The sequence below is a fragment of the Cannabis sativa genome, chromosome 3, assembly GCF_029168945.1.
Source record: "Cannabis sativa cultivar Pink pepper isolate KNU-18-1 chromosome 3, ASM2916894v1, whole genome shotgun sequence".
NCBI lineage: Eukaryota > Viridiplantae > Streptophyta > Magnoliopsida > Rosales > Cannabaceae > Cannabis > Cannabis sativa.
In genome coordinates this window covers 15962884-15980608 of record NC_083603.1, presented here as the reverse complement: position 1 = coordinate 15980608, position 17725 = coordinate 15962884, and the positions used below count along the sequence as shown (strand labels likewise).

The following is a 17725-nucleotide window of genomic DNA, read 5'->3' as shown; positions in this document are numbered from 1 at the left end:
TATTTTATTAATCATATTTCGAAATTGCATTTCTTAAATGCTGGAATTTCGAATTTTATTTGAAAAATAGATTAAAGTTGTAAATTATTTATTTTAATTTTGGACCAACTTAAATCAATATTTTTTCATTTAATGATTAATTAAAATAAATGAAGTAAAATATATTTAATTAGAAAATGAATTAATTAGTCCATGAAAATCTAGATAGATATTATCTATTTTTGCTTGAAGTATTTTTCTAGTGTATTTAATTAAATAGAAAATTAATATTTAAGTTGATTTTCATCATCATACTTAAATATTTGAAATTTTTCTTATATATTTAATTAAATAGGAAAATTATATTTTTTGTTGTAAATTAATTTTATTAATTAATTTTGGGCCAACATTAAATTAGAATATTTAAGTATCATGATGAAAATCAACTTAAATATTAATTTTCTATTTAATTAAATACACTAGAAAAATACTTCAAGCAAAACAAATAATATCTATCTAGACTTTCATTGACTAATTAATTCATTTTCTAATTAAATATATTTTACTTCATTTATTTTAAATTAATCAATAAATGAAAAAAATCATTGATTTAAGTTGGTCCAAGAATTAATTAAAATAAATAATTAATTTACAACTTAATCTATTTTTCAAGATAAATTCAAAATCATCTTGCATTATGAAGTGCAATTTCGAAAATTTATTAATAAAATAAAAAAAATATATATGTTGAAAATTATTTAAATTTAAGTTGAAAAAATAAATTTCAACTAAAAATAATTTTCTATTTAATTAAGTGTCATGAAAAAGAAATATTTAAGTATCATGATGAAAATCAACTTAGATATTTAATTTTTAATTTAATTAAATGTATTAAATTCAAGAAATAAATAATTAAGTGTAGAGAAGGCTTAGTTATTAATCTCTAGTTTAATACTAGGAAAAAATATACTTAAAATAAATTGTACCAAAATTAATTGTTTAAATAATTAATTTCACAATGTATACATTTTTCTATTTAATATTAGAAATAATAAGTAGTCTAGAAATAACTATCTAGAAAATATCTTATTTGACTAAGTATCTTTTCCACAAAATTTGAAAAAATATCTAATTTAAGTTGTATTAAAAAAAATAGAACTTAAATATTTTCAAATTTAAATTTAACTAAATATAAAAAAAAAAAAATTAAGTTGTAACCACTTAATTTGAAAATATTCCATTTTAAGTTAATATTTAAAAAAATATCAACTTAAAAAATATCTAAAGAATCTTAATAACCAATTCCTAAAATTCCTCAACTTAATTTTGAAATTTTAAATCCAAAAGATATTCAGATTTAAGCTGATTAGTTAGAGATAACTAATTTTCAACTTAAATAGGAATATTTGATGAAAAATTTAAATTAAGCTTCAGAAAGAATCTAGATGGTTATAATTCTATATTTAATTAAATACAAGAAAATACATATAGTTTAGCTTAGAATAAAATTCTTTAAACTATGGTTTTCTTAAATTAATTTCAAAATAAATGAAATTAATAATGTTGCTAATCAATTTTATTCGGTTAAACTAATTTAATTAACCTAGTACAGTTATTCAAATCAGGCAAATGGGCCTTCACAATTGGGGTAGTTCATGTGAGGGGGTGCTGGTTTCAGTATGTCGTACTCACTACTATGGCTCCCAACTCTCACACAAGGCCCAAAAGAGAGGAATTTAACCTTAAAATGAACAACTGTTATTAATTGAATAGGCCCAAAAACTAAATGGGCCTAAATAAAATCTATCAAGAACTATGATATTTTATTTAGCAACAACAACCTATATGCATCTATAATGAAATTAAACACATAGGCTCACACAGACACACAATTTGGATGGATCCTATCATGTTGCTAGGTCATACACAGATGAAAGAAGATTGTGAAAATTACATGTTACAAATTATTTACTTGACCAAGGGAGCCATGAGTTAAAATCAGATCATTGGATTTGTCAACAAGTTAACCATGGCTATTTGCAATCAAGAAATAATAGGTTTTAAATACTTACAAACAAGCTAAAACACATACTCCTGCAACAAGGTTAGCTGGATAGTTGGATGTAGGATTTATTTAATTTTAAATAAATAATTTCAAAAAATTAATTAAATAAAATTAAAAAAAATTAATTTCGAAAAATTAATAATAAAATAAAATAAAATTTAAATATTTTCGAAATTAATAAAATAATATTTAAAATTAAACCTACAATTTTGAAAAATTAGGTTTCAACTAACCTAAATATCATTTCAAAATTTGCTAACTACCTTTTAAAAATTTAATGTTATTTTATAAATTAAATATTCAATAAAAATAAAAAAGATAAATTTATATCTTTTTCAGATTTTATGATTTAATTTAAATAAATAAAATAACAAAATTTTAAAGTTAGCAAAATATCTTACTTCTATTTAAAATTACATGATTATAGTTATCTTATTTTAAATTTAAATAAGGTCAAATTATTTTTAAAAAATATTTAATTAAAAAAAAGTTTAATATCTGAACTTAAATTTAAAAATAAGATAAGATATAATCAAATTTAAAAATAAGATAGATAATTAAGCAAAAAAAAAAGTAGACATTTACTATTTTCAAATTCAAATTACACTAATATCATGAATTAAATTTAAAAAATATTAATTAATTTAATTATGATAATTAGAATTGAATTAGGAATAATAAATGTATAAATACAGAACTACACAAGAAATCGGAAGTTAAATCCATGAAATAGCATGAAAAATCGAAGAAAAACGAAAAAAATGCGAGCTGTACGGACGGTATGGTGTGCATACACGTCCGCGCGCGCTGGTGGGTTGCTTGGGCGAGGAGACGCGGCGCAGGGAAGGAATTGCATGATTTCCGCGCGCGTGTCCCTGTTGCTCAATCCCGATATTTTTCGAAACTTCAAAAAATCATAACTAATTCAAATTAAATCGAAATTGAGTTCTGTAAAAAAGTAACTTGCTTAATTTTTTCCATACTATCCAATAAAAATAATTCCAGAAACAAATATTCAATTATGTTTTACGAAAATTCACAAACATCAATCAATCATCATATAACACTCAATACAATATGATACAATCCAAAACATCAAACAATCGTTTTAAGTTCAAATTTCTTGCAAGCAAATCAATTACCATGGCTTTGAGGCCAATTGTTGGAAATTATTTTACCAGAATCTTAGATCTACTCACAAGTATGTTGATTAACACCCTAAATATGAACTTTCTAAAACGATAAAATAAACACATAAAGTTTAGTAAACCTTACATTGGGTGCAGCAGAATATAATGACTCCTTCCGTTCAGATATCTAGCCCTTGTATCCTTTCTGTCGCAGAGTATTATCAAGATCTGAACCTGGATCTATTTCTCTCCTTCTTTAGTGCTAAAACTCCTTCTTGTTGAATGTCTTTCTTCACGATCTTCCTTACTATGATTGAGGTATCACTTGCTGTGTATGGGCACTACTCTAATCACTAAGTGGTTCGAAATTTCAAGGAAGAAGAAAGAGAGGAAGGTGGCGGCTAGGTATAGAGAGAGACGGCTCAGTTTTTTCTCTGAAGGAAAGTGTGAAAGTTAAGTGTAAATTTCTTGAAGCCTTCACTATCTATTTATAGCATTCCACTAGGGTTAGGTTTGAATTATTTGGCATTAAAATAATGAAAATATCAGAGGATAATTCCTATAAAAGTGGCCGGCCCTATACCATGTGGATTTGGGCCTCACTTTTTGCAATTTTGCAGTTTTATTACTTTTGCATCTAATTTTCTCAAAAACGTCAATTTTCTAATTCAACCATTTAAATGCCAATTTTAACTATTTAATAACTATAAATAATTATTAAGTAATATTGTCATTCATCATATTTATTAATTGAACCATACAAAGTATCATAATTAACAAATATGCCCCTAAAACTCTTTCTTTACAATTTCGCCCTTACTTAGTGAAAAATTCACAAATACACATAGTCTAAATTGAGAATTATAATTGATTAATCAAAACCAATTATATGAGTCTTACAAGCAATATTATCTCCACTAGTGGGGGGACCATGGGTCTTTATAACCGAGCTTCCAATAAGTAGATCAAGAATTTATTACTTAAATTCACTAACTTATTAATTCTTCGTTGAATCCACGCATAGAACTTAGAATTGCACTCTCAGTATATAAAATGCTCTATATGTTCCACCATATAGACACATCATTAGTTATCCATTGTTATAATCCTAATTTGATCAACGATCCTCTATATGAATGATCTACACTATAAAGGGATTAGATTACCGTTACACCCTACAATGTATTTTATCCTTAAAACACTTAACCCCGTATAAATGATATTTCAGCTTATGTGAAATGAGTACTCCACCATTTATTTTCGTTTGGTCAAGCTCGAAGGAGATCATCCTTTACTTACTATTCGCCAGATAGAAGCTATAGATTCCATGTTTATGTTAGCGCTCCCACTCAATTGCACTACCGTGTTCCCAAAATGTACGTATCACCCTGACCCAAAAGTAGGCTTAACTAACAAATCAAAGAACACGAATAGCCTCTCGAGATCGAGCCTAATCATAACAGGATTAAGATCATTTGATCTAGGATCAACTAGGCGATATTGACTTGAATAGATATTACGGTAAGTTTAATAAATCTAAGTCAAAGTTCAATATCGGTCCCTTCAGATGCATACTCCATGCATCCAACCTGAGCTTTACTTTAACCAATGCTCTGGAAACAACATAGCATTTCTCCAAATGCAAGTAAACTCTGTTGTAGATTATCATATCAGTAAAACCCTGTGTCTGATAAATCTAGGAAACTTTATTCACATAGTCATGTTTACTTTCCAATATGTTGACAACACAAGTGAAAAGGGCTTCAGATGAATTCATACATTATGTACATATAATCATGAAATAAATCATGTGAACCATGCAACATTAAATATTATTTCTGATCTATATTAATAAATAAATCTGATTATATTGAAATGAGTTTTATTTAGGGCATAAAACCCAACAGTCTAAACATCTCTACTTATTACCTGCACCACATAGCACCCATGAATCAAAAGGACTCAACAAGAAAAGTAATAATAACAATTATATACCTCATTATTTTCCTCCTGAACTTTGACATGTACTAAATCGTGCCTCCTGAACTTTTTTGGCCGTTAAAAATTCCCCCCGAACTATTGAGATTGTTAAATTTAAGGACTTTTGTCTAATTTTAGTAAAAAAATTCTAACATGGATGAAAGTTCAAGGGGCGTGATTTAGTACATATCAAAGTTTGAGGGGCATGATTTGGTAGATATCAAAGTCTGGGGAGCATCGTTTAGTACATAAACAATCAATGAAACAGTAAAATTGAATGAAATTAGACAAAAGTCCTTAAATTTGCTCAATAGTTCGTAATTCATCTTTTCCTTTTATAAATGCCATATTTTAACTTTAAAACTTTTTAAATGCCAAATCCATTTATTTAAAAATTAAAATTAATTATCAAATAAAATTGTTATTTATCTTATTTATTAATTAGACATTACAAAGTCTCATAATTAATAAATAAATCTCAAAACCTCTTTTCTTCACAATTAAGTCATTGCTTAGTAAAAATTCATAAATAAAATATAGTTTAATTTAGAATTATAATTGTTTAATTAAAACTAAATAACTGAGTCTACAAGTAGTATTATCTCAACTAGTGTGGGGACCCTGGGCTTATTAAGCTTCCAATAAGCAGTTCTAGAATTTACGAAGTAAATTCTCTAGCTTATTAATTCATCCTGACTCCACTATAGATTTAGAATTGCACTCTTAATTATATAGAACACTATATATGTTCCAAGATATAGATACGCTATTAATTATCAATTCTTATAATCGAAATAGTCAACGATCCTCTATAGATGATCTACATCGAGTAAGGATAAATTTACCGTTTACTCTTCAATGTATTTTGTCTTTAACACACTTAGCTAGTTGTAAATGATATTTTAGTAAACTAATATAATTGCTGAAATGAGGCCTCAATCATTTATTGCCTTAAGCCAAGCTCAAAGGAAATCATCGTTTCACTTCTAGAAGTTATAGAAGCTATAGATATTATATCTATGATTAGCGCTCCCACTTAATTATACTACCATGTTCCTAAGATGTAAGTATTGGGCCAAACCAGTTGGTCAACTTTAACGAACAACTCAAAGAACATAAATAATACATTTAAGCCAAAACATAACCATCTCAAGATTAAGATCTATTAACCTAAGATCAACTAAGTGATATTGACTTAGATAGATACAACAAAAAGTTTATGATATCTTATCCGATTGTCAGTATCAGTCCAGTCCGATGTTACTCCATACATAATCCTAGCATACTTTGCCAATGCCATGGAAGAACATAATATTTATCCAAGGTGTAAGTAAACTTTATCGTTGATTATCATATCAGAGTAAATCCAGTGTATTGAGAAATCATGGGACTTAAAAATGTCGAAACATATACTCATTATTATATTCTACTGTGTTCACAACACTAATCATGAATAATTATATGTTCTAGATTTAATAGAATTTATACAGTAAGCATATAATTATAAAAGAAATCATGTCATTCATGCAACATAAAATGATTTCTGGTCTTTTATTAATTAGTAAATCTAATTATATTAAAATGGATTTTATTTATGGTATAAAATCCCAACAAACTCCCACTTGCACTAATATAAAATTAAAAGTGAATTTTAATTCATTTCAACACCTTGATGTTCAAATCAAGTGTAGTATGTTGTATTATCTTTGTAATAGGATCTGACAGGTTGTATTTAATACAAACTTTCTCTATCATTACATCTCTTTAGTCACAAAATCCTTAATATTGTGTAATTCTTTTCTATTTGTTTACTCCTCTTAGGGTACTATTATTTACTTTTTGGCAACTATATCTATGTTAGTCAAGAAATAACACTATAGTAGTTAATTTATTACTGGAATAACGCCAAAAACTGTATTGAACTTTCCATAGGCTGAATAATTATCTAGTAGGCTTCCTGGCCACTTTAACATTTAGTCTCACTAGTAGAGTTAGAGACTTCAAACAGGTTTTTACACTTCTCCAAAATCATTGCTCCACCCCCATAGTAACCAACTTCTCATAAGTAGACTTTCTAGCATTCACGCAAGTCTAAAAACCTGATTTGGTGTAGTCTAAGAGTATTACAATACCACCTTTATCAACTAACATATAGTTTCTCTTTTGATCCTACGATTTATTTGATTGTCTTCTATTGTTTTTTTTTTTTTGATTAAAATGATACATACTCATAACTCCCACTCAACAATAAGTGTTTGGTCTAATACATACCAAAACATACATGAGACCTCTGTCTGTTGATTCTTAAGAAATTCCTTTCATGAGTTTTATCTTTTCTTAGAATAGATGAAACTGTTCCTTAGATAAATAAAATCTATGTCTACGAGAAAAAAAGGCTTCTTTTAGAGTTAGCCATTAGAAAAGTGCTCTAGCATCTTATGTTGGGTTTTATGCCCTAAATAAAACTCATTTCAATATAATCAGATTTACTTATTAATATAGATCAGAAATAACATCTAATGTTGCATGGTTCACATGATTTATTTCATGATTATATGTACATAATGTATAAATTCATCTGAAACCCTTTTCACATACTTGATCCTGTTTATTGTGCCGTCAACACATTGGAAAGTAAACATGACTATGTGAATAAAGTTTCCTAGATTTATCAGACACAGGGTTTTACTGATATGATAATCTACAACAAGAGTTTACTTGTATTTGGAGAAATACTATGTTCTTTCCAGAACATTGGTTAAAGTAAAGCTCAGGTTAGATGCATGGAGTATGCATCGGAAGGGACCGATATTGAACTTTGACTTAGATTTAAACTTACCGTAAAATCTATTCAAGTCAATATCGCCTAGTTGATCCTAGATCAAATGTTCATAATCCTGTTATGATTAGGCTCAATCTTGAAAGGCTATTCGTGTTCTTTGATTTGTTAGTTAAGCCTACTTTTAGGTCAGGGTGATACGTACATTTTGGGAACACGGTAGTGCAATTGAGTGGGAGCGCTAACATAAACATGGAATCTATAGCTTCTATCTGGCGAATAGTAAGCAAAGGATGATCTCCTTCGAGCATGACCAAACGAAAATAAATGGTGGAGATCTCATTTCAGATAAGCTGAAATATCATTTATACGGGGTCAAGTGTTTTAAGGATAAAATATGTTACGGTAATTTAATCCCTTTACTGTGTAGATCATTCATATAGAGGATCATTGATCACATTAGGATTATAACAATGGATAACTATTGATGTGTCTATATGGTGGAACATATAGAGCATTCTATATACTGAGAGTACAATTCTAAGTTCTATGCGTGGATTCAACGAAGAATTAATAAGTTAGTGAATTTTAGTGCTAAATTCTTGATCTACTTATTGGAAGCTCGGTTATATAGACCCATGGTCCCCCCACTAGTTGAGATAATATTGCTTGTAAGACTCATGTAATTGGTTTTGATTAATCAATTATAATTCTCAAATTAGACTATGTCTATTTGTTAATTTTTCACTAAGTAAGGGCGAAATTGTAAAGAAAGAGTTTATAGGGGCATATTTGTTAATTATGATACTTTGTATGGTTCTATTAATAAATATGATAAATGACAATATTATTTAATAATTATTTATAATTGTTAAATAGTTAGAATTGGCATTTAAATGGTTGAATTAGGAAATTGGCATTTTTGAGAAAATCAGATACAAAAGGTGTTAAAATTGCAAAATTGCAAAAAGCAAGGCCCAATCCATTAAAGCTATGGCCGGCCACCTATTGTAGGTTTTTAAGTTGATTTTTTCATTATTTTAATGCCATATAATTCAAATCTAACCCTAGTGGAATGCTATAAATAGATAGTGAAGGCTTCAGGAAAATTACACTTTTCTTCAGACTTCTTCTGATTCAGAAAAACTGAGCCTTCTCTCTCCCTATCTTTAGCTACCACTTCTTCTTTCTTCTTCCTTTGAATTTCGAACTACCTTAGTGTATGAGTAGTGCCCACACACATCAAGTGATACCTCAATCATAGTGAGGAAGATCGTGAAGAAAGATCATCAGCAAAGGAGTTTCAGCATCAAAGATTCAGAGAAAGAGATCCAGGTTCAGATATTGATAATGCTCTGCTACAGAAAGGAATCAAGGGCTAGATATCTGAACGGAAGGAGTCATATTATTTCGCTGCACCCAATGTAAGGTTTCCTAAACTTTATGTGTTTATTTCATCGTTTTAGAAAGTTCATATTTAGGATGTTAATAAACATACTTGTGAGTAGATCTAAGATCCTGGTAAAATAATTTCCAACATCTTACTAAAGTAAGTTGCTTCCACTTAAGTAAGTAAATTACCAGCTATATGACATGCCACAGGTTTAGATGATCTTTAACCTATGATACTAGGATCATGAAGTTTTGTTAAGTCCATTGAATAAACTTATTATCGAAATTTCCCTTCTTATTCTTGTAATTAAAAACTTTTGGTTACTCTATATGAATAATTTTAACCATAGTTCTCTTGGCATTGCTTCTTAGTTTCTTATTCTAACTATCCATTACTTGTTTAAATTTACAATAAATTTTTAAGTCATAACAGGGTGGGTTCCTTGACACCCTCCCACTACGACGAGGTACCGTGACTTTTTGTCTAGGAACATTAATTGTATTATTCTCATTGGTTGTGTCAAGACAACAGAGGCAGTGGGACCATCTTATATAGAATAAGATGATAGAACACTTTGGAATTGAAAATATCTCCTCTACTTTGCTACTATTTATAATGACCACATTTTGGAATATGAATTAGTAAAGGCAATTAGAGTTAATTATTGATATCTTTATAATTATGTTTGAGTTTATTATGTTGTGGGTCCCATTTTTAGAAATGGGTACTAGAGTTATGATTTCTCAATTTTGGAGACACTAGAGGTATTATTTGTGTTATAGGTGAATTATGCAATTTTTATGATTTTTGCTGGGCGACGACGAAAAATACGACGGATGGTTATGGTTAAATATTTGAGATGAATTTAGCGGGGTTATGGTTTAGACTATTTTACCCTTAGGCTTATTATTGTTTATGTTTAAAGAACAAGGGTATTTTGGAATTCGGCTACGGGGTATGTGGCTGAATATATGAGTGACACCTAGCCTTTATTATTTTCAGCCTAGATTAATTAATTTAGGAGTTTACCAATTGGAAGAAAAGTCAAATTGGAGAAAAGACAAGAAACATTTAGAACCTCTCGTTCCTCTTTCTCTTTTCAAACAAAGAAGGAACCAAGGGTTAGGGTTCAAAGTCAAATTGTTGTGTTTGATTCTTGCTGGGAATTCAGTAGCTCTTGTGAGGAGAAAGTGAGGCGTGGCCCTAATTTCTTCTTGTTAAGTTTTTTAGTACAAATTGTTGGTTCAAGCTTATTAAATTGGTGATTTTGTTGCTGTGTAAGTTAGAATGGATATGTGATTAGTTTGTGTCGTTTAATAAGGTTTTTTTAGGTCTAAATCTACTTGTTTTGGTGTTTAATTCTTAACTCAAATTTGGCTCAACAATGACATTTTTGGATTGAGTATGCTTTTCTTGTTTCTATTGCTTGCAATTTATTGTTTGAGGTTATTATTGGTGTTCTAGAAAGTTTGCTGAAGTTTGGGCACATTTTGATCAAAAATTGGTTTGTTTTGGGTTACCTAATGCAAACCGGTAAACCAATTTGACAGGTAGTGAAAAACCAGTTCACCGGTTTTGGGACAGGTTCCCGAACAAGCTATTTTGTCAATTCGTGTTATTTTTAGAGCCTTGGTTGGTTAATTCCTTCATACTTAGGGTATTTTTATTTTGGTTGTCAATAGAAAAACCCTTAGTTAGGGGTTTGGGTTTCCTAGATTAGGGTTTTGGCGCGTCGTTTACCCGTTTATGTAATGTGACTAGGGCATCCATCCAGCATGAAGTTTTTCGTTCAGGTCGGCCAACTCACTTGAATTCGAAAATGAGGTAAGAATAACATAGAACATATTGTATATATGCGAATGTATGTATGTGTGATATATATATGCATGCTTGTTGTAATTCGTACACTACCAACACTAATACGGTAGCGGCACAGAGTGCATTGGTATAGTGTACAATGTTTAAAGAGTACGTTACGGTGTTACCAGTACTAGTACGGAATGGTACGGGGTGTGTGTGGTACAACCCTTAGCGGTACTCGGGGTACGAAACAAACCCTACCAACACTCGTACAGTAGTGGTACGTAGTGTATGTGGTACAGTGGCTGTACATTAGTAAAGAATGTTCTTATTCATTTGTTAAGCCTTGTAAATGGGTATATGACGCCTAGATACGGGTCGATATTATATTATCTGTTATATGCTTTTCTCTCAGCCGAATTCCACATTAGAAATGCCAAAATTCTTATTTGTCTCCCACACTTTACACACAAATATCTATTTTATCTTCCCAATTTATTTCACCTAAATAAACATTCGTAGTTTATTTTTACCCTATCTTTTCAAGATTTTTATCCAAACAAACATTTATATTTTACAATACTACACATACTCTATTTATCCCTTCTCTTCTCAACACTAACTAAATTAATCAATTTATTTATTATATTTTAATGAATTTAATCTCTCAATTTTTCCTGTAAATATGGTATTGGAAGACCATTTCAAAGCATCTCTTCAGCCCTAAATACCTCTTCATTGCACATCTCTTCACCCCTATACACATCTTCATTCCACATCTCTTCACCACCAAAACACCTCTTCCTTTCACAACTCTTCACTCTTCTCTTCCACTTTTCATCCCATACACCATTTCACTCATCTTTCTACCATTTTTACATTTTAAAGAGCATGTCAAGTACGTTTATTATTTGTAATTTTTATTTCAATCTTGTTATTATGAGCTTCTAATCTTTTTTTAAGATTATTAAGAAGATGATGAAGCAAAATGTAGCTAGATAGGATTTATTTTTGTATGTTGATTTCCCATTTGTGCTACAAAGTTCATGAATTTTTCTATAAAAAAATATGTCATTTTCATCTTCAATATCATGTATTTTTTATTGTTAAAGTATATTTCCACTTAGTTCTTCATTATGCAATACAATATTCTTTGATTAAATATCTTTCATTAAATTATTTGCATCTAATTCATAAGTGTTATATTTTACCTACACATAGTTTCTTTACTTTTGTATAGTTGCATTAAATTGTAACATGTTTAATGCTTAGAAATTATACATTTTGAAACTGAAAAATTCTACCTTTTTGAAATAACTTGTGATTAAATAGAAAATATATTTTGGAAAATATATTGTGATTTATTTCAACTATATATAAACTAGGGAATCAATATACTTATAAATACTATTGAACATGCATTTTGTGGATTCTAATATCTTAATAATCTTATTTTACACATCTTATTTGGAAATCATTTTCATCCTCACTCATCTTAAATCTTAATTTTTTTTTATACTTATCATTTATTTTATTTTTCAAAACAAAAATCCCATCAAATAATTGAAACTTGGTTAATTAGAATATCCTTACTTTGTTTAAAATGTTTCTTTTAATGTTAGTCAACTCCCATGAGCTCGACTTCGTACTTACATGAACATTATATTTTGAAACAATTTGTACTGGAAGTATAAATATTAAAACACTCACTTTTGAGTACAATTAGAGACTTAAGTCATTTAGGGCCTGTTTAGTTGGCCAATAAAAATTCAATCTACAACTTATTTTTTTGTTTTTGATTTTTTTTTAAAAAAAAGTTTAACCAAACAGGACCCTTGTGCCAAATCTAAAAGTGGGATAGAAAGCTTTCATCCCACATTTTATTTTTGTTAAGTATAAAAAATGGGATAAAAAGTCTAATTTCTGGTAGCGATTGCTCAGAATTTGGCAATTCAAGTTGCTTTGAAAAGATTAAAGAACGATCTATAACTTTTATTAACAATGCTTTTTCTGAAAGGGAATGCATCATAGTTAAAATTTAGCTTGAAGCATTAGAGTTGATTTTCGATCCCAAACGGAGCGTGTTAAGCATCAAAAACATAGAATTTTTCACCTATATTATATCTTAGAACTCCAAATTCCATGGTAAATTCATTATATATTAATCTGATTTAATATGTTTTTTCTCATTTTCAATTCATATAACAAATTTTACCATTTAAACTTGAAACAAGTAGAAAACAAACGTAATTTTGCACAAAATGAACATAGCAAACTGAAATATACCTCTAAAATACTTCATAAAATTCACCTAAAACTAGCTTATCACACTCTTCTACCCGGTGAAAGAGCTAGGGACCACAGGGTGCCATGGTCCCACAATTTTTTTTATTTTCCAAAAAAATTACATGTAAAGCTCATTAAAAATGAAAATAAATAAATTTTTATTTTTTTAGTGTATTTCCCCCCTTTAAATTTTTGAGTTGGCTTCGCTATTGGTTCAAACAACCTATTTCACGTGCGTTTAAAATAAAAGGCATGCATGCAACAAATTGTGTGAACCTTGTTTCGATACGTTAAATTTTTCTGAAAAATGTACACGATCATGAAAAAAAATAGAGTAAAAAATTCTCCTAAATGTCAGAGCAAATACGTGTGTATCATAGGTGTAAAAAAAAAATTCCCAAAAGTTTTTGTTAGTGTTGCAAATTTTTTTTTTAAAAAAAATGGTCACAAAATTAATATACAAAAATTTTAAGGTTACGTATGTTAAATGCCCTGACATAGTTATCATTATTTCTCTAAATTTTGTCCAAAAAAAAAAAAACAAACAAAAAGTTCAAATTTCTTTTGCTCGAAGAAAAGTTCAAATTTGACTTGTGTATAATTGATAGAAAGAAACGTATGTGAGTGAGAGACTCTAGAAAGAAAACGAGCAAAATAAAACAATATTTATGGACTGATGTAGAGATGAGCGAAACAATTGGTCCACACTTGTACTGGTTGTCACTGAACCAAACTGTATCTTTCTAATTTCACGTAATCCAAAATGCATACGTATGGGCTTACAACACCAAATTATTAATAAGGCAATTTGGATTGGAACCTATTTATACAAATTTCTCAAACAATATAAAAGGGCATCTCATTTACTAAAGTTTTCCATCTCTTTCTATCTTTTTTGAAATTCAATGGCTACAAAAAACAAACAACTTCACTTCGTCTTATTTCCTCTAATGGCACAAGGCCACATGATTCCAATGGTCGACATAGCCAAAATGTTAGCAAAACGCGGTGCCCAGATCACCATAGTCACCACACCAGGCAACGCAGCCCGTTTCGAAAAAGTTTTCGCTCGCGCCATTGAAACCGGGCTTAGTATCCATCTAATCAAATTGAAGTTTCATTCAAAAGAAGTTGGATTACCTGAAGGGTGTGAGAATTTTGACACGATGCCTTCTTTGGATTGTGTGAAAAAACTCCTCCATGCAGCCTCAATGATGCAACTACCGGCAGAGAAAGAACTTGAAGAGCTTAAGCTGAGGCCAAGTTGCATAATAGCAGATATGTGCTTGCCTTGGACAATCAACATAGCTCGAAAGTTCAATATTCCAAGAATATCTTTCCATGGAGTATGTTGCTTATTGCTCTTAAGCGTTCATAACATACGTAGCTCCAAGATTCTTGACAATGTAAGTTCTGAAACAGAGCGATTTGTCATCCCTTACTTGGCTGAGCGCATTGAAGTTACCAAGGCTCAGTTACCAGCTGCACCAACTAATTCAGATCTAAAAGAATTTCATGACCAAATGATAGAAGCTGAGCTAGGGTCTTATGGAGCAATAATAAATAGTTTCGAAGAGTTGGAGCCTGCATTTGTCAAAGACTACAAGAATGTAAGGAACGGTAAAGTTTGGTGTATTGGCCCAGTCTCCTTATGCAACAAAGATGAGTTAGATAAGGCCCAAAGAGGTAACAAGTCTTGTGTTGATGAACATCACTGTCTCAAGTGGCTTAATTTGTGGGAACCAGCATCGGTAATTTATGTTTGCCTTGGAAGCTTATGTAATTTAGTAGTGCCACAGTTGATAGAGCTTGGATTGGGCTTAGAAGCTTCCAACAAACCATTTGTTTGGGTTATAAGGGGAGGGACTAGTACTTCAGAAGAAGTAGAGAAATGGATGAAAGAAGATGGATTTGAAGAAAGGACCAAGGAAAGAGGATTGGTCATCCGGGGTTGGGCTCCACAAGTACTAATTTTGTCACACTCTGCAGTTGGAGTGTTCTTAACTCATTGTGGATGGAATTCAACTCTTGAAGGAATAAGTGCTGGGGTCCCCATGGTTACATGGCCACTTTTTGCTGACCAGTTTCTTAATGAGAAACTAGTTGTACAAGTTTTGAATATAGCTGTATCGCTTGGTTTTGAACAGCCAATGAAATGGGGGGAGGAAGAGAAAGTTGGGGTCAAGGTGAAGATGGAAACTATTAAGAGTGCTTTAGAGGAAGTGTTGGATGATGGAGAAGAATGCAAGGAGAGAAGGGAAAGAGCTAGAAGGCTTGGGGAGATGGCAAAGAGAGCTGTTGAAGAAGGTGGGTCCTCACACCTTAATATGACATTGTTTCTAGAAGAGATTATGCAACATGGTAGTAGTAATAACCACCAATTAGAGAAATAATTAATTTGGAGAGAGTCTTGCTTTATGGCAAGTCATTGATACACGTACTCTTTTTTTTTAAGTTCTAATAAGGTGTTGCCAAAATTTGATTGTATATGCTGGTTGGGGTCTTCATCAAACCGCTTTTACAGTACAAACTGCTCGCACCACACTACATTGTATGAAAAATGTAGTTTTAAATTCTTTGTACGGCAAGCGGTTTTGGTTTGCATTTTGCCAAACTGTGTGATTCTGTACGGTTTGCGATTTTGAGTTTAATAATCGCAGTTCAAATCGCACCGTATTATATATTAGAGTAATTTGCGGCGAAATCCCCTTATGTTTTAATTTTTACACACTTAACCCCTTTATCTTTTTTTTTGGTGGCAAAACCCCTTTATGTTTTAGTTTTAATACACTTATCCCCTTTATCTTTTTTTTTGGTGGCAAAACCCCCATATGTTTTAATTTTTATACACTTAACCCCTCTATCTTTTGTTTTAGTGGCAAAACCCCCTTCAGTTTACTTTTCTTTGCAAATTTAAAGTTTTAGTTTTTAGTTAGATATTAGCGTTAAATACTAACTGGATTACTACTGTATAGACTTCAAGGTTTTACCGTTACATATACACAGGTGTATACAGTAGTCATCCAGTTGATATTTAACAGTAATATTTAACTGACGTGTCAAATTTGCAAAGAAAAATAAACATAAGGGGGTTTTGCCACCAAAAAAAAAATAAGAAGGTTAAGTGTATAAAAATTGAAAACATAAGGGAGTTTTGCCACAAAAAAAAAAGATAAGGGGGTTAAGTGTATAAAAATTAAAACATAAGGGGGTTTTGCCACCAAAAATAAAGATAAGGGGGTTAAGTGTATAAAAATCAAAACATAAGGAGGTTTCGTCGCAAATTGCTCTATATATTACAAAAATACTAATTTTTTCACTAAGTTTTCTCTTATTTTATATATGAACAACTCGTATGCTTACAAAACCTAAATCATACAATTAAGGGATAATTACATAAAACACCAATTTTTGTAACAAATTTAGATTGTTACGTTCATTTTTTTATATATATATTTTTACGGTATTCTATAAAAAATATAAGAAAACAAAATAAAAGTAACAAAAAAACAACATCAAAGCAACAACAAAACAACATAAAAAATAATATACAAATAATAAAATAACAAGGATATAATATAAAAATAGGCCAAAAAACCGTATTTTATGTATATAAAATTTAAAAACTATAAAAATATTAAAAACACGATACAGACTATATTTTTGTAATTTTTTTTTATTATTTTTGTGTTTTTTAAAATTATCCCTACAAGTAAATTAAACGAATATCCATATAAATTATTCTCATTTCTTATTTATTTTTTTTTTGTTCACTTGTTATTGTCAACATATTGATATATATATACTAGAAAAAAGTTACGTGCAAGGCACACATGCTTAGTTTTAAATTAGGTGCTATATAATTTAATTATAAATAATATAAGAAATAATTTTACATAATTTAATTTATTATTATGGTCTCATTGAATTTTCTTAATAAAAAGTTATTAAGACAATAAAAAGTAATATCATTATTTTATGAAGTTATTTTTATGTATATTCAATACATGTAAATAATTAATTCTTAGAGGAAGAATATTCTATCATTCTTTATAAAAATGTATCTTCTAATGCATATAATATGTTGTTTGCCAAGTAATAAAATGTTTACTCTAGTGTAGTAATATCTTAAATGTTCTGTTTAAAAACAAACACACAGTATTTCATAATTTGTGCATATACATATACATATATATATAAATATATATTTCTATAAAAAAAATATATATTTTTAATGAAACGTATTGTAAAAGATACCTAGGTTGATGTTACGTGCAATAATGCATGTATAATTAGTTTTTTTTAATTAGGTT

The 17725-nt window shown here is 29.6% G+C and overlaps 1 protein-coding gene across 1 annotated transcript; it reads left to right on the top strand.

Moving 5' to 3' along the window:
* Positions 1–13993: 13993 nt before the first annotated feature.
* On the top strand, positions 13994–16116 carry LOC115711695 (UDP-glycosyltransferase 73C25). The gene has a single exon (XM_030640076.2). The coding sequence runs from the start codon at positions 14318–14320 to the stop codon at positions 15803–15805; it is 1488 nt and encodes a 495-aa protein (XP_030495936.2). The 5' UTR covers positions 13994–14317; the 3' UTR covers positions 15806–16116.
* Positions 16117–17725: the final 1609 nt, after the last annotated feature.